An 18668-nucleotide genomic window follows, 5' to 3' on the forward strand; every position below is an offset into this window, starting at 1 on the left:
AGACCCATGACTTCAACATTATCTTAGGGTGGGGGCATTATTCTTAATGAAATAGACAGAGAGTAGGCACCCTAGTACCCCAAAGTGCCTGGATACTACCTAATAATATTAAAAACAAAATAACTTTATTTTATTAGAAGATTCTCTTATTTCCTTAATGAACTACAAATAAAATGCATATTCTGAAACAATTACAGTGGGCTAATGCTTTTTATTAACATGTGCTAGATAAGTATGCTGAGAAACTTCAAGCCAGGATGTTATAGCAGGGAGATAAAGAAGGAAAGGGGGTGGGGTTTAGTTTTTGGAGGACTGTATTGAAAAATTAGAGTCATAAGAAATGAAAAGTAACCCAGGCAGGGGTGGCACACACCTATAATCCTAGCACTCAGGAGGCAGAAGCAGGTGGATCCCTGTGAGGTCAAGACCAGCCAGGTCTACAAGAGCTATTTCCATGACAGCCACTGAAGCCTCAGAGAAACCCTGTCTGGAAAAACCAAGAAAAATAAAAGAAATGAAAAGGAATACATTTTGAGAGCTAATTAAAAGTTTCCTGCCCTGTGATTGTAGACACTACACAGTAGAAAATAGGAAAATTTAAGATATTAAGCAGAAACATAGGTGTCCTGAGCATGGAGAAGGTCAAGAACTTCTAAAACACAGAAGTCAGATCCTCCATTCAAACATGCATTCTGTAAGAGAGGAAACTTCTCTGACACTGTCCAGTGTCATACAGTGACCACAGACTAGAGATACAGATGATTTGTCTTGAGTTGAGGTAATTTAATGACAGTTGTATCAAACGCAGAATGTTCTCAGTGAACAGAGTCAGACCTCAGAACTTCAGAGTATGGTACATTTCCCAGATGACTGGCTCTTTTTTATGCTCTCGATCTCTTGGTGAAGTTTCCTGCTCTCATTCTGGAATCCTTCCTTGAGAAGCCTCTCCTGTTCCTACAATGGAAATGGAGATTGAACTCAGACAGTTTCCCATGTTCCTTAGAGGGTCTCACAAGCTCTTCTTTGTTTGTTACATTAATTCCCAGAGAAACTTAGCTGTTTTTCTTGAAGCCTTTTCCCTCCTTCACTTCCATTCTCTCTCTCCCTGCCCTCTCTCCTGCTTCCTATGCAAGCTGATAAGTTTCCTGTGTTCCTCCAGCTTTAGAAATGTTGTCTAACAGTTCCTGAAACGCTAGTGGCTCACAACTCTCACTTACAATTCCTGCTTTTTTGACTTATGTAAAATATATTTTTGCTATAAAACCACCAGCTTCCTTCTTTCTTGCCTCATCACTGATTTTGTGGTTTGGATTCTCAAACACTCCTAAGAAGATAAGAAAGATTGGTACAAACCAAGTGGAAGGCTATTACTGGACTCAGAATATTGGCAGGTGTTCAATCAAGGAATTTAGCACAAGTCCAAACTTTTAGTGACAGAGCTAGATGACAGAAATATGTTGAAGAAACTGTGGCCTGAGGTTCTCACAGGGTATTTTGGCCTACTATGCAGACTCAGAGTGAAAAGTGTATCCTAAACTCAAAGACTTCATTTGTAATGATCTAGAAATGAAAGGACCAGACCCTCACTCAGCCCCTGCTTTAGCAGCCATGACAGGCATCAGAAAAGACATGTAGGCATCTGACACAAAGGAAACTCCAGATCCTCTAGAATCCTTGTGTCTAGGGCCAAAAATGAACAAAAAGAACCACCACACCCCCCCAAGATAGCCTCCTAGGTACTTGGATCTTGGTAACTGTTTGGCCATAAAGGAAACTCCAGGGGAAACCAAACCTCCCTATAGTCTCCAGTATACAGTTCTGAAAACTATTGGTATCTATGTACAACAGGCCACCTGCAAGTAACAAGACAAAACCATAGAAACCACAAAATGTTCCCCTCTCAACACTGACCAATGAGAATAATTGGTACAGAGGTATTTTATGCCAAAATATGATTTTGAGAAATTCTCCTGATTGTTCCCAAATGTCAACCAAACAGAAATCAATCCATGGCTACTAATGTAATCCTGTAACTTTTGTCTTTAAAAGCTAACAGTAGACAGGGAACCTTGCTCGCTCTGAAGGCTGCTGTGTCAGGTGGCCAAATGGGGTCCCTGCCATGTTTGTATGAACAATAAAACCTTGCTTTTACAATTTGGTGTGTCTGTCTGTCTTCCTGGTGGTCTCTGGGTATCTTTGGGACTTGGTACAACAAACAACAATGCAGAGGAATGCATGAATAACAGAGAGTACTACAATTTGAGCAGTTAACCAATGTGCTTGGGTCAGTAGATGGTTAGGGATTCTCACTATTCATTAGGATTCTTCCAAAAAACAAGGCCATATTAGCTGTGGCAAAAATGAAATCCATGCTGGGTCTATTTAGTGGAGAAACTAGGCTGAAAATTGTATCATGCATTCTGATAAAATTGCAATGTCTACATCCAGCACAAGATAGTACTCCCCTGTTGTTAAAATGGACACACATAAGCAGTGCTGAGTAACTCCTAGTCATTGTCTGTGGATAGCCTAATAACAAATTTCATCTAGACATAAACAGCTCCTACTAGACACAGCTGGAGATAAGTTGTGAGGGAAGGAAAATGTGTCAGCATATCTGAACTATTAACATTATTGCAGGAGTCTTTACTGGGAAGGTCTTACTTCATAACCCTGGCTCAAATGGGACCAGTCATCCTCCTGTCTCAGCCTACTGACAAAATTCATTTTGGTTTCCTTGTTTTATTTTTAGATTTATTGGTGTTATTTTAAGTGCATGAGTGTTTTACTTGCAATGTATGTAAATGCACCATATATATACAGTATCTGCAGAGGCCAGAAGGGGCACTAGAATTGAGGACAGTTGTAAGCCACTGTGTGGGTGATGAGAAGCAGACCTGGGTCCTATGAAAGAACAATAAATGCTCTTAGCAACTAAGCTGATTTTCACTACCCTTATATGCTATTTTCTTGTTTGTTTCTTTTTTTGATATTTGCTTGTTTTTCGATACAGGGTTTCTGTGTATTGCTTTGGAGCCTGTCCAGGAACTGACTCTATAAACCAGGCAGACATGGAACTCACAGAGATCCACCTGCCTCTGACTCCTTAGTGCTTGGATTAAAGGCGAGCACCCCCAACACCCAGCCTGATACACTCATGTTGGATTGGCACACAGGAACTTGCTGAGATGATATGATCAAGTACCTGAAGTTTGAGAGATATAATTTTTTCATTTTCTGCCATTAGCTGTACCCGTTCCTGCTGCATCTTCTCAGTGAGCTGTTTCATATGCTCCTGGTAACTCTTATCCTTCTCTGCCATCAGCAGCTCATACTTGTTTTGCTTCTCTGCTAAAGCTCTGTTGGTAGCTTCAGCAGCTTCAGCCTTTATACGTTCCACTGAGGAGGAAAAGCAAAGATTTAATTTTTATGAGTTACTCTTGCTTTTTATCTCCTTTATAAAATTCTCATGTCTTTGATACAATTTTTTATGGTGATTTTTATAGGAAATAGCCAATCGATAAAGAAGCAGAAAAACATATATACCAGTTTAAAAACAAAACACCATGAATGATACTTGTGATTCTTTCTCTGCAATGATGATTTCAAATGGACCAGTGTTGCTAAATGCATCAGGAACTTCCAACCACTGCAGTCTCAGCATCTCTCACCTTCAATCTCCTTTGCTGCCTCCATGAGTGACTGATCTGTCTTTAGAAGTGTTTCCACCACATCGTCCTTGGACTCAAAGTACTTTTTCAGCACCTCTTCTGCCTAGTTGTATAGAATAAGTTAAAGACAAGCCAATGAGCCTGTTAACTGACATTAGTGTTACAAACTATGTTGCGATTCAAATAGTTTCCTACATTTAAAGGACCTAAGACTGACTTAGAGATGCCCTCCCCAAATCCAAGCCTTTCCATAGCCCCATCTTTTAGAATCTAGTAAACGTTTTGAAGTACTTGTATCTTCGATCTCTTTGGTTTTCTTTTTCACATATCTAATATAACACCATGAGCTGATCATGTTGGTTTTAGCTCAGAAACTGTAAACTCAGCCTTTAGTTGCCATCTGTTCATCCAAGTCTCACAGCCCCAGATCTTATTTACTGACTACTGCAGAAGTTTTATCTCAGATTAAGGAGAAATTTGCAATGTGATGTTAAGAACAGTCCTATTATTCCAATGCTCAAAGATGACTTTATAGCTTATAGAAATGATCATCAGACATTTTCCAGTGTCCTATAAGATGTTCCCTGTCTGGATTATGATCTCCTTTTCTCTTGATAATCTCTGCATTGTGCACTGTCTCCCAGAACATCGGGTCTCTTGCTATGCCACAGATACACATTAATATACTGTTATGGATGTGTTGTTTGAAATTCCCATCCTCTACATAGCGACTTTTCTTTCTGTCTAACTACTTTGAATGGTTTATTCATATTTTCCTCAAAGTTTATCAAAAGTAAATTACAGAATCTCTTGTAAGTATGGAATGCACATGGGTGTAAATTATTATGAAAGGTATATAATCAGAAAAGTGCCTTAAAATTTTAAAAGGAGTTGAGGCACCATCCTTTTGTCCTTTTGTACCTCCTTTATGATCCTTGGCATACAATTGAAGAAAGCATTATGTGCCAGCAGCTGTCTTAGATTATGAATGCAGCTTGAAGATGGAGTCCCTAGACTAACATTCTGGACAACAAAGGAGATGCCTGTGAACAAGAAGTTGGTGAAGCCACCACAGCAGCACTGGGTTCTTCACAGGCGACTTGTTGTCCATGAGAAAAAGGAGAAATATTTAGCCATTTAAAGAGATTGTTGTTGGTAAATAACTCAAAGTCAAACCAAATCTTAAACTCTATTTTCAGCAAACAGTAGTCTAGAAATGAAAAATACAGATGATGATGGCTAGCACTGCACTCAAGAGTTCCAGATCCTTCACTGTTTGATCTTAAGTGAGCCTTTTGATTCACTATGCCTGCTGTTCTGTTTCTCTTTATGACACATTAAAAATGTATGGCTTGTGTGAGGGTCTGAGAATTAAGAGAATAAAGTTCTGAAACACTGGAAGAACAGATAAATATCATTTGTTCATGGGTATAAATTACTTCATTCTTGAAATACTTTGAATGAATATACTTTTAATTAGTTTTCTTTTTTTGTTTCTCATTTTCTCTCTAGCAACCTAAGAAGGCCCTAACTCACAAAGCCAAATAAATCATTTTAGAAAATTAGCTGCCTGAAGTATTCAGTGAATACATAAATTCCATAAACATTTCTGAGATGTCCCGCTGTACTTCCAAGGAGAAAGCTGCTGTCTGTCTCGAGGTTAGCTCTTTGCCTAGATAGATGAAAGACTAGGGCACTCTCTGCCAACACCATTGCAGCTTCTGTGTTCTCACCGGCATTTGGAAGAGATTCCTCACTAAGAACCCTCAAATGGTACCAACTACTCAATTTACCTGGAGCCCCTTTCCAGTGGTCTGGTTATACTTTTTCTCTAGCTCCCGTTTCTTTTGAAGAAAGAGGTAATAACCTCCTGGTTTAGAAAATGTGCCCTGTTTCACTTCTTCTTCCAAAGATCCAAAGATATCTTTCAGCAAATCTGAGCAATGAGCTAATGACACATCCATGTTTTTCTTAATAAAGGCATCTCGCTTCGCTACCAGCTGTTCCTGGGTGAGGATAAAATCACATAGATGGTTGAGAGGATGGAGGCAACAAAACAAACTGCTTGGAAATGTCTAAATGGGGCCATGCTCTTCATCTCACTGTGACATACAAGATACCCTGAGGAGGGTGCTGGCTACCCCAATTGACACTTCAAATTTGATTTCCTAGAGGCCTTGCTCTCAATTCTTCTTCTTCAGAGATAATCCCAGAGCACAGACACTGCTTCATGGGAAGCATCTATCTACTAAGTCACTAATAGAAGGAATATTTCAGATTATAAATTAAAGATAGGCCAGCCTGTGCTGACTTGCTGAACCACTTTTTTTGTGACACCATGAACATCTCATTAGTGGACAAAGGTTTCCTTGTCTATGAGGGAGAGTGTAACACCACTGATCTCAGAGGTTTCCTGTCAAACCATAGGAGCAAATACAGAGTACTAAGCCCAGTGATGCTAAAGAAACACCTAGTAAAGGCAAATTGATTATGCAATGATCTTTAACACATGAATATTTCCCTGCATTTTCTCACTGTACAGACAATGAAAGTACTGAAGATGATATGTTCAGCTATTCTATGTATGGGAAGCATAACAAAAGAGGTATCTACTTTTTATCAAGCAAGTAACTAAATATCAACTTCTGTATCTCATTTAGGTTGGGGAGTAGTCAATGTCTTCTTCACATTGACTACTTCTTCACATTGTCTTGTTTCCCCAGAACTTCTGTATGAAGCCAGATGTCCTTTTAAAATCCAGCCTTGGTAATCTGAAAAGCATTGCCACTGATCAAAGGGCAAAACATCTGTAAACCATCTTATGATTAGTGTAGGGAGACATTGTAGCCCCACCTCCTAGTAGCCCCTTCAGGTGTGCCTGGCCACATCCATGAGGGCATGGTCAGGGGAGTTCAAAGATGACGAAAAGAGAATTCGTAAGAGGTCAGAAACACGTGGATGCCCCTTCTCTCTGGCCATGCTAGCTTGCGGACTCTGGGCATGCTCTGTCTTGCGTTTGGGCTGCTCTTCCTCTGAATAAAGAAATCTTAGCCTTACGGACCACAGATCATCTTTGAGCGCACGCAATAGATTAGTTTCTCATTGCTAGTGCAGATCACAAAAGCAAGGAATTCCTTGGCAATAAAAACAAAAAAATAGAAATGAATAATATAATAAATGTTATATTTAAAATTCTCAAAGAACAAAAATATTACATTATGAAAATGTTAATGAAACAATACTTTGTGAATGCAGTTTTTAATTTCCTCAGTATCTGAAAACATGGTTTCCAGAGTGGGGAAAATAACAAAAATGGAAAATGTGTATATGTGTGTACACGTACACATGTGCATGGGTGTGCAAAACATGACCAGTTAAAGTGTCATGCTTTTTTTCTAACTCCAGCTGTATATAATCTTTCAATTGCCATTGCAAATCTGAGTGTCACTGTATTGGAAAGTAAGGACAATCTTCATCTCAGAAAAAAACCATGTCCTTTGTGTTAGGGTTTTGAGTACCACACATACCACTAATTTCTTCTGGAACTTTTGGTCTATATCCTTAAAAGATTTCTTAATGAAGACCTCAATGGCCTCACTCTCAATGGGTCTGTGCAGGTCCAGAAGCTCTTTGAAGGTTTCTGTAGGAAACTGGACCTTCTGGTTCATCTGTTCTTCATAGTGCTCAATGGCCTTTTGCACCGCAGCTGCGTTCTCTATCTGTGCCAAAGTCAGGACAGCATTCTCCATGCAGGGTAGTTCTCCACTACTAATGGCATTGACATAGGCCAGCACCAGGCTCTGTAAACCTATCAAAGAATTTAAGAAAATGGCTGTCATTTGGTAGAAAGTGCATTCAAAAGCTTTCAGGATTCTCTAGATAGGATAGCAACTTAGTAATTTATTGATCTTAAGATTCAGAGAACATTAAATCCTCTTTTTCATTCCCCTTCATTTGTTCAAAGATGGATATATGACTGAATGGCTTCCAGCATTGGGAGAGGGGAGTTGAGGTATCCACTCGTGTTTCTTTATTTCCCCTTTCTCTCTCTTCCCAATCTATTTCCTTCCTCTCATTAATTTACAGTTTTATTCTTCATTGATTTTTAATAGGCACATGTCAGTTTTGCTTTTATATTGGTTTTGTTGTTGCTTCTTTTTAAGGTGGTGCATCTTTCTAGTCGTATCTCTATCCTATAAAAAGCTACCAGCCCAGCTCCTCCCACAAAGCTGTAAGTAGATGAGCTAACCATCTAGTTCTGCTCATAACTTTGCTGATTCATTGAAAGCATCACACTCCAGAAATTTTCCCTGCCCTTTTATAGCATGACAATATGTTGTATGCAGAATGTTCAAGACAGTTATGCATGTAAACTAGAAAACTTTAACTTGTCCTCCAGAATCTCTACATGCTAAATCCTCATACAGCTTAGAACCAACTGCTATTTCTGTAAATCCATGTTCCTATCTTTTCAGGACATCACCATTGCACACTTCTCCAATGAGCTTTTCAACTCTCTTATTCACTCTCTTTTCTCAGTCACCTGACTCTAATTATCTTAAAGTTGGAAAGTTGTGTCCAGCTTGGGGCCTGCTTCTGTTACACTAGTTCCTCAGGTATTACACTCTGTCCTTGTGGGTAAATCCTACTCAATTCAACTTCTCACCTTGTTCAACTTAAAAAACACCAATGTGTTCTCTGTGCCCATGGACTTATGACCCACTTGCCTAGAACTCTGAATCCCATTAGCCACTCCTCTCTTATTATTAATTTTTTGAACTATTATTTATCACTATGCTTTTTGGGTTTTTTTTTTCTTTAAAGTGTTTCTCTGAGGTATTTATGCTGGAATGAGAATGGAGCCATATCTCTTTATATCTCATTAAATCCAAAAAATGGCTCTTTATACTCATTACTAAACATTAAGTTTGTACTTAAAAATTTGTAGTGACAAATTCCATACAGGCTGTTTTCATTTTTTTCTTACTTTTAGTTATCCTTTTTATAAGTGGGCACCATGAGTGACAGGAAAAGGCTTCTAGGGTTGGATTAGATTTTAGTTAATTTCTCTATTTCCAACTTTGGCTATTACAGAATTGAATGATGAGAAATAGCTTCAGTTTCCAAGTAAATTCCATCATGTGATGCATCAGTTACATTTTCAATGACATATCCTACAATAAGCAGACAAAAAGCCCAGAATGGAAGTACAGGGGATGACCTACGTGGTCCATTGACTATGATGCCACCAGAGAGAGTCTTGACATTGGAATAGCTGAAGATATATGAGGTGAATTCTTCAACTTGTTCTACAAATTCACTACTCAGATCTTCTTCACTAATTGTCTCTAGTTTAGAAAGATACTTTCTCTGAGCAGGCCTGTCAAAGACAAAGCACTTCCTCTTTGGGAAGAATGTCCTGATGCAGAGCCGAGGCTTGTTAAAGCTTTCACTTTTCTTATCAGATCCTGCAAAATGAAAATTAGATATAGTAAACTTCAAATGTATTATTTCAATATATGACATTTCCAATTCCATAATATCTACAAAGCCTATGTAAGCTGAAAAACACCTAATATAAAAAATGATAAAAACTTAAATAAATAGGAAAGAAAACACACTTTATGTTAGAAAAAGTAGTTTGAAATTTCACATGGAGTCCAAACAATTCAGCAAAGCTCTGTTTCATATCCCACAATTGTCAGGATAATACAGCTACAAAATTGAGACTATTGTCAACTGTGCCAGAAATGACATTTATGAATAGTTTTCCCTTTGTATCAGAACATTCCACCAAGCACAGGTACCTTTCATCAGGGTCAAAGCATATTCCAGGTACTCATCAGCAGTGATGGGTTTTCCATCAGCTTCCAGCTCCAGGGAGAAATCTCTCAGAGCCCACACAAAAGTTGGAAAGAAACCCACAAAGTTAGCTGAGTCATCTACCCCACTCTGCTCAGGTGATGACTTTGATTTGATTAGATCAGTCAGCTCTGTCACATAGCTGAGATGTTAAATTAAGAAAACTTAAAAAACAAGTTTACTATTTCATGGTAAATATTCTACCACTCCCTCCCCAAATTAATGTCTTGTTTTTGTTTTTATCGGTGTTGGTTTGTTTTTGTCAACTTGACACAACTGGAGATAACATGGGAAGAAAATACCTGAACAGTCAGGCCTACAGATATGTCTGTGGGGACATTTTCCCAATTACTAATTGATGCAAGAAGTCCAAGTCCCCACTGTGTGGTGCCATCCCTAGACTAGTTGTCCCTGGTTGTATAAAAAATGTAGCCCAGTAAGCCACAAGAAGCAACCCAGTAAGCAGAGATCCTTCTTAGAATCTGCTCTAGTCTCTGTCTCTGGATTTCTCTCTTGGCTTCCCTTGACACTAGAGTCTAACCTGTAAACCAAACAAACCTTTTCATCTCCAAGTTGCTTTGGGTCATAATGTTCACCATAGCAACAAAAAAAGAAACTAGAACATTAGCTCATTGATTGACAGAATTTAATCACTTACACACATCTATAGAGCCCCTGATATAAATCAGGCACAGTTCAGGGAATAATTTTTAAAATAAATGAAAGGATGCTACCATTATAGAGCTTACATTGAATCATCTGTATTACAGATGAATACAGAAACAAAAACATGTAGATAAAATATTTTAAAATCTTCAAAGTTTGATACAATTTTGATGTAGCAACAGGTATTATCTAAAGACTAGAGAATAACTATGTATGCCAAGTTACTCAGAACTTCATGTGTTTTCTGAAGTCCTTGAATAGTAGAAAAATAAACGAATTAGAGAAGTCATCTATGAAAGCTCCAGTGAGGCCAGAGAGATGGTTCAGTGCTTAGGAGCCTTTAATGTTCCTGCAGAGGACCAATGTTCAGTTTTCAGATTCAAGTTTCAGGAAATATGAAACTTCTGGTCTTAGCAGGCACCTGAATTTGCACAAACACCCACCATTGAAAACTTTGAAACTTCTACTGGTAGAACATTCCAGAAAAGTAAAACAAAAAAAAAACCTTGGATTGAAAAAACATGAGTATATCTGACATGTATAAACTCTGGTGTATATATATGGTACAACTGTTAAAGAAATATGTGCCAGGATGCAAGTTTTGAAGGCCAAAGTAAGAAGTTTCAAGCTTGTTTCCTACTAAATAGGAAGCTAGCAATGGATTTTGAATGTAGAGGAGGAAGATATGATGATATTTCAAAAGAGAACATTGCTGGAACGCCAACTGGCAGTCAAGACTGTTGGGAAAGAACAGCTTGGTCTTTGAGACAGACCAAGGGAGGTGTAGACAAGAGGCAATGGAGAGAAGATAAGGAGGTCAGCCTAGGGAAGTAGATTAGAGACAATGGAGAGAAGATACAGAGGTCAGTCTAGGCAAGTAGCTTTGCTGATAGAGTTTAAAACATGTATGAATTAATACTTCTAGGGTATGAAGGAACACGTCAAGATTAGTCTAAGGTTTTAATCAGAGCAATGTTGTGAAACATGTGGGAATTAAGTATAATAGGAAAGGTTGGGAAATATTTTTGTGAATTTTGAATAATTTGAAGGTGTAAAAATTTTATTTAAATCACAGTTGTAAATGGATATTTGATGGTGACTGCAATACAGGTACACAGAAGTCCTTTTGATAGAATGATATTGCATAGAGACCAAGAGAGGAGAATGAAGAGAAGAAGTACAGAAACTAATGAGCTGTGGATTTCAGAGTCACAAAGGCAATGAACAGTTTTCCAGAGAAAAAAAGTATAATGTTAGAAAATTCAGAAGTTCTACATGTAAGAACCAAGTGGTTCAGAAGAGAAAAAAATGATTTTTTAATGTGCCTAAGAGATAAAATAATATGACTTCTGAATGAACATATTGATACAAAAAAGAATAGAGTATGATACCCAATGTAAAGTTCATAGAAATTCTTGCAGCATTGATAATGACATGGGTAGGTAATTGGGAAAGATAAGAGGAAAAAGAACTGGGAGAGAATAGTGAAAATAAGTGTCCCTTGTTTACCAGTCTCCCAACAGTATGGGTTAAAATCTTCAGTAAAATTAGGCTGTGTGGGCTAGGAACTCATAGAAACTACAAAGAAATGTGATGTGGTTTGAAATCCTTCGCTTCCTAGGAGATCATCTTTCCAATGGCAAAAGAATGAACAAGTAACTGTGAGCTACAGATTAGAGAAGCATAGACTGACGCTGGAAATACAGCTAAAACGCAATCATCATCTCAAAACGCTTCATGAGTTTGCAGGATAAATATTACCTATAGAATTCTGTGAGTAATGAGTAGATAAATAACACTTACACATAATGATAATAGTGATTATTGAGAAAAGGGTTCTAAATCATGTTGAGGTTTTGACAACTGCAGCTTATGGAGCTGGATCGGGATATTCTATGTTGGTGGCAATGTATGACTTAAGGGGTTTGACCTTGTAGTGTAAACTGAAGCAAACTCACATAATGAGTATAAAGGGATTGGTTAATAACTTAGAAATACTAAGGTCCTTTGTCTGTCTATTTGATGAAGTAATGAAGATGTAATTCCAAGGTTCAGTACTGTTCTAGACCACACCAAAAGGATACTGCAGCTGGTCCATGGCCTGCTGGTTGATGGTCCCTGTGCTGTTGTAGATGAAGGTGCTGCTGAGGAGAACTGCCAAGGTAAAGATCCAGCAGTCATTCTGGTTGTCTCCCTGCAGGTCAGAGAGTGAAGAAGAGTTACTAAGAGACTGTCCATCATTTCAAGTAGCCAAAGATGAGCCTTTTTCTGTCCCCCATTAGCTGTGACATCAAAAGGAATTTCTTCTACATAATCATTTTCTACCTATACAATGATTTTAAGAATGTTTAAGGATTAAAATAAGAAGATGCATACCCATGTAGATGAGATCATAAAAAGCATTCAGACTAAACGTCACGTTGATCATTGGCTAAATCTAAGCTGAGCTGCTGGGTTTCACTCACAGAATATGTTATGGTAAGGGACTGTATTAGTTAGGGTTTCCATTGCTGTGAGGAGACACCATGACCACTGAAACTCTTATAAAAGAAAGCATTTAATTGGGTGGCTTAGAGTTCACAAGTTCAGTCCATTATCATCATGGCAAGACATGGCAACATTCAGGCTGACCTGGTGCTAGGGAGGTAGCTGAGAGTTCTATATCTTACCCTGGCAACAGGAAGTGGTCTGTGACAATGGGCAAGGCTTGAGCAAAAATGAGACCTCAAGCCCACCTCGACAGTGACACATTTCCTCTAACAAGGCCACACCTAATAACATAGCCACACCTTGTAATAGTGACACCCACTTTGGAGGGGCATATTCTTTCAAAACAGGTACATTTTAGCACTACTGAAAGTTAGGTCCTTTAATAGAGTTTTGTGTGTCTCAGACTGGCAAGAGTAGTGACCTGATCCTCCATGAAAAATGATGTAATTGCAAATTGTGGTGGTTTCTAAGAGCATGGCCTCCATAGGCTCGTAAGTTTAAACACGTAATCACCATGGATGGATTCAGAGATGTATCCTAGTTGTGTCATGGGGGTGAGGATGGGGGTGGGGTTTGTGTTTTCAAAAGCCCAACGCAGGGCCAGTCTCTGTCTCACTTTTCTCTCTGTCTCTCTGTTTCTCCATTCTCCTGCTGCCTGTGGATCAGGATGTATCTCTCAACTACTCTTCCAGCACCATGCCTGCTATTCCTGCTGCCATGCTCCCTGCCGTGGTGATAGTGGACTAGCCTCTGAAACTTTAAGCAATCCGTTAGTTAAATACCTTTTTAAAATAAATCATGGTGTCTGTTCACAGAAATAAAGCACTACCAAATCTTGTTTTTCTCTCACAGATAATGCTGTATAGAAGTTACAGTTCTTAGCATTTTCACAGGTTTACACTTAAAATCAGACATGTTCAAAAAATATATAGTGAATTTTAGAGACACCACTAAAAGTCTCACCTAGCGTTGTGTGATAGTGGAAAAGAAAAATAGCAAAAAAAGTATTATCAGTTATTATTATGGAGGCTGATTAGCTACTAATGAGTAGACTTCTGTGTTTATTCTTGGTTACTGTGTCAGGTGAGTTGAAGAATGATACAGTAATTTGATTCACCAGGAACATAAATGAAAGATTAGAATTGAGGATACATGGTGGGCTAGTGATGCACCATGAGTAGAATTTGAATTACCTTCTGTACATCTTCCAGGCCTTCAGTGTCAAGCAGAACTAGGGTGTGGCCTGGCTTCTGGGGATGAGGGAGACACCACATCCAGATGCCCTTGGTATGAGACTGCGCCATGAATCCCAGAGAGAAGCCTGAAGTGTGGGGATGAGATGGGGAGATAAGCTTTACAATTCATCATAAAGTAAGTTGACTTTCTCTATGAATGCATCATTTCTTCTATTAAAACCCACTTATCCCTTTAAATGAGGAAGTAATGGGAGTGTGGGAGGAATGACTGGGAAGACTAATTCAGAAAAGAGCAAGTCCACTGGTGGACACTGACCATCCCATGCCACCAGTGTCTCTGACTTTTTCTACTCCACTCTGCCTGCTGGATGCTCACAGTGGAAGTGGACCCAGGAGACTCAGCAGAGCTTTGCTGTTGGCACTCACCCTTCTGCTTTCCAGCCAGCTTGTTCATCAGGTAGGATTTTCCTGTGCGATAGAAGCCCACTATTGCTACCACCACCATGGGCTGATCGATAGTGGACAGTATCTTCAGGGCTTCTTCGTTGGGTACCAATTGCTGTTTAGAGTTCTCGATGAGGCACACTGGGCTTGGCATGTTGATATCTGAAGCCATTTCAACAGTAGCCTTATGTTTGCAAGAAATGATAAAACAGGTAAAAGTGCTGTGTTGGTTTGAAGAACTCAACTCAATGACATGGACTATTTTTTGTAACTTGATTACCTTCTGCACCCTCAGTGTGCATGTGTTGTAACTTGTACCTTGGGAAAAAATTTGTGTCTTTCCTTCTTTCCTCAAAGTGTGATGTCAAAAGTCTCTCTCTGTTTTTCATATATGAAAGCCATTGCTTTTACTCATTCTCACTCTATTACTCCCATTTGTTAGCCCATTCACTGTTCTCTTTACTACTTAAATACACTACATCTTCCCCAATCAGGGTCCTGCACAGCTCTCTTAAATCCATGATGTCAAAGGCATAGTGAACATAATGTCTCTCCCTGCAATAAACAATGGACGTTCATCAAACCTTCACAGTTGGTGCTGATATCAACTTTTATCCTTAATATAACCCAAATGAAGATGAGCTACTGAGATTCACATAATTTTTAAAGTGGAAACAGAAAAACCACATACCAGGGAAAATCTTCAATTGGTATAAGTGACAGAGACATAAGAATGATACCAGATCTTAAGCAATTTCAAATTCAAGAAAGCATAAAATGAATGTATTGTATTTAATGCCTTGAAAGTAAATAATGGACATCCACCAGTGCTACAGTAATCAATATTTCATCAACATTGTTGGAAAATAGGACCATTTCACAATAAAAAACATTTCCCATGAATTCACAGCAACTAAGCTACAAAAGCTGAAAATTCTTGAAAGAGTACTAAAGAGATGAGAAAGAGGAGAAGGTAGGGAAAGAGTAAAGACAATTCCACATAAGAGAAGACAGGAAGGAATACATTTCATGGAAGCAGCAAATGAGCCAAAGGCAAGTGACAACTTTTTGACCACCTAACACCAAACACTATGGGGAGGAGAAAAGGCCTGTGAATTAACCCATGAACCAAAGTAGCAAACAAAATCATCCAAAATTCTTAAATATGACATTAAAAGCAAAGGGTCTTGATCTGAAAATTGAAAGACACAGACTGAATGACTGGACAAAAAAAAGTCCAAGGTCCAGCTGGATAAGTGGCCTAGGGTTAAAAATACTCTTTACCCATCCAGAGTTTGGGAATTCAGTCTACAGTATTGATGTCAGGCAACTCAAAATCATGTGTACCTCCAGCTCCAAAAGATCCAAAGCCCACTTTATGATTTTCACACACACACACACACACACACACACACACACACACACACACACACCATATATACATAAACATAAAAAATAACAAAAATTGAACTTTAATACCAGGAATGCTGAATTTGTTAAAAAGCATTGGGGGAACATTTCTGAATAGTCAGAACATTTCTGAATTGCATCCCACAAGCGTGGTAATTGCCCACAAACATTTCAAATGAGATGAACACAAAACTAAATAGATTCTGCACACAAACAGAGACCAGGAACAGAGTGAACACACAGCTTACAGGATGGGAGAAACATCTTTGTCAGCTGTACCTCAAAGCATAATATCTAAGAATTAAAGAACTATAAAAAATAAAGGTAAAGAAGAACACCAAGGAAACTATGAATATATGAATGGGACAATGAATTGAACAGTCAATTCTCAAAAGAAGTACAAATAGCCAAGAAATAATTTGAAAGTGTTCAATATCCTTAGCCATCATAGAAATGCAAATTAAATTTGAAAATCTATTTTATCTAGTCAGAAGGGCTATCATCAAGAGAGCCAAGACAATAGTTGTTTGTATTTGCTATAGCATTTATCACTTCTGGATGCTCTTCTGATATCCAGGCTTGCTTTGTCCTTCTTCCTGTCTCCTACAGGAAAGAGGGCAAAGAGGCCAGTCATGTTTATGTGTCAGAACTTTTGACTCTGAACAATGGACCCCGGAAGCTGACAGTTTAATTTAAACACACAATAATAATTCTTTTTAGGTGTGTGTGTGTGTGTGTGTGTGTGTGTGTGTGTGTGTGTGTGTGTGTGTGTTTGTTTGTGTGTGTATGTGTTTACCAAACACTTGTGGGTGACTATGAAGGCCAAAGAATGTGTGAAATCATTCAGAGCTGTAGTTGTAACAGTTGTGAACTGCCCTACTTGGGTGCTGAGAACCATACTTGATTCAGCTAGAGGAGCAGCGAAGCCTCTGAACTGCTAGGCCAACTCGTGAGTACTGAGAGTTCTGATTTTTACTAGAGTTGTGACCCCCATAAAATGGGGAAAAAGCAATAATATTGGATCAGGAAAGGTGGTTACAGAAACCTTTATAATCTCCTGAGTGGTCAGTGGGAAACGTGTCTGTTTTACATGCTCCTAGTTGCTCGGCTTCGTTTTTCAAGAGCTGTGCAAACTAGCACTGGTGTAGATGAGTTTGTGTGAGAAACTTTAGGCACAAAGATGATTTAAGATGCGTCCATGAAAAGGCAGTGAGCCCTCAGCAGACCCTGCTGACTGGAGTCTATTGAGCAGAGTGGAAACAGTGGCATTGAAGAGAAACCCTCTCTCCTCCCAGCAAATCCTGGATTCTAAGTGCACTGCTGACCCACATCCAGAGCACAACAGCCTCTTGTGAAGCGGTTATTCCACAGCTGAACAGCAGTGTCTTGGAAGCCTTCCCACCCTGCTCCCCTGACTCACCTGGAGCAGAAATCCTTCTGCTTGGGGAAGAAATCCTCTTAGGGGGGAGGCACTTGGCTTCTTCAGTCCTGAATGTGGATGCTCTGATTTATTCCTTCTGCACCCGGACTTTACCCTCCATTTCCTGGGAGGTCTGAAGATTTCACAAATACTTTCTGCTGAGGCAGGAGAATATGAGAGACTTCTGTAAGGATATTAATAAGAAAGAAAAGTGAAACCAAAATTATTCCAGATAGCTGAACCATCATTAACTTACAGAAGTCTAGGCAAGTGTTTGGTAACAGATACACAGTTTCTCGGAATTTTCTAGGTGGTAGAATGCTAAGAAACGGCTGGTAGTTGGGGGTGGTATAGGGATAGATTTGAAGCAATACCTATATCACATTTTTTGCACACAGTTTGAGAAGTGTAAGAGTGAGAATGTCCCTTATTATATTATTTGGGGTTCAGTTGCTTAGAACACTAAGCTCACTGTGAATTTAAGACTCATGTTGACTCATCTAAGACTGTAAGTGCTCTGAGACATTGCCCACAATTTTGAATGCTGCAAACCTAACCCATTTCCTAGAACTTGACATTGGAGAAATAAAATGTGGTGATATGTTCTTTATGATCTAAAAAATCCACTAAAGATCAGAATGCAAACCAGCCATACTAGACAGCAAGAGAAAAGGGGCAGAGCAAAAACAATTTTAATCCAAGTACTCAGGAGACAGAGTCAGATGGATCTCAAGGCCACACAGGGATACATGACAATGAATAAGTCTAAAAGAGAAACAACTCATGCCTGTAATCCCAGGACTAGAGAGATCTATAAGAAGGAACCCAGGGTTTCATGCAGCATTCTGTATTAAGTCCTGGCAATTAGTCTACAGCGACTTTGAGGCTTTGTTTTAATACTTCTTCTAAAAGATATCTGGTTCTGTGTACAAGTATTTTCATTACTGAGTCATCAGTCTTTTCATCTCTTTCTCTTTTCCCCTTCACAATATTTTTCTTTTCTTTTTAAAAATTTTAATTTACATCTAATTATTTTCTTTTATCTCCACCATTCATTGCATTCATTTGCTATTCCTACATTTATTCTATATAATAACATACCTGAAGGATTGTGAGTAGCATATCACAAAAACACTTTTGCACACCCATGTTTATTGATGAGCTAGTCACAACAGTCAAGTGATGGAAGAAAGCAAAAGTGTTCTGCAACAGGTGAATGGTAAAGGAGATGGTGCATGAATAGCAGTTTTTAGGAAAATGGATGCAAGTGCAGCTTATTGTGCTACATGAAGTAAGACAATTGTCTCATGTTTCCTCTCAAATACTGTATTTATTACATATACAGGTATATGATATGCATGGCATAGCAGCAGGGTGGAGAAAGGAAGCAGATAGTTGGAGGAGGAAAGAATATAGCTGAGGGAGAGGAATCAGGGTCAGATAACAGAAGGGACAGAGACTGACAAATATCACGTGTTCATTTGAATTGAACACACAGACAGGGTAGGG

The 18668-nt window shown here is 38.8% G+C and overlaps 1 protein-coding gene across 1 annotated transcript; it reads right to left on the reverse strand.

The window, feature by feature from the left end:
* Window positions 1–522: 522 nt before the first annotated feature.
* Window positions 523–17324, reverse strand: LOC100762688 (guanylate-binding protein 2-like). Its single transcript, XM_027395869.2, has 11 exons — window positions 17160–17324; window positions 14312–14513; window positions 13883–14010; window positions 12284–12393; window positions 9479–9675; window positions 8897–9139; window positions 7199–7479; window positions 5465–5677; window positions 3672–3774; window positions 3206–3399; window positions 523–954 (listed from the first exon to the last, which is right to left on the reverse strand). Exons 2-11 carry the CDS (start codon window positions 14499–14501, stop codon window positions 844–846), a joined length of 1770 nt encoding a protein of 589 aa, XP_027251670.1. The 5' UTR covers window positions 14502–14513; window positions 17160–17324; the 3' UTR covers window positions 523–843.
* Between the last annotated feature and the right edge of the window lie 1344 nt (window positions 17325–18668).

The sequence above is a fragment of the Cricetulus griseus genome, assembly GCF_003668045.3.
Source record: "Cricetulus griseus strain 17A/GY chromosome 1 unlocalized genomic scaffold, alternate assembly CriGri-PICRH-1.0 chr1_0, whole genome shotgun sequence".
Classification (NCBI taxonomy): domain Eukaryota; kingdom Metazoa; phylum Chordata; class Mammalia; order Rodentia; family Cricetidae; genus Cricetulus; species Cricetulus griseus.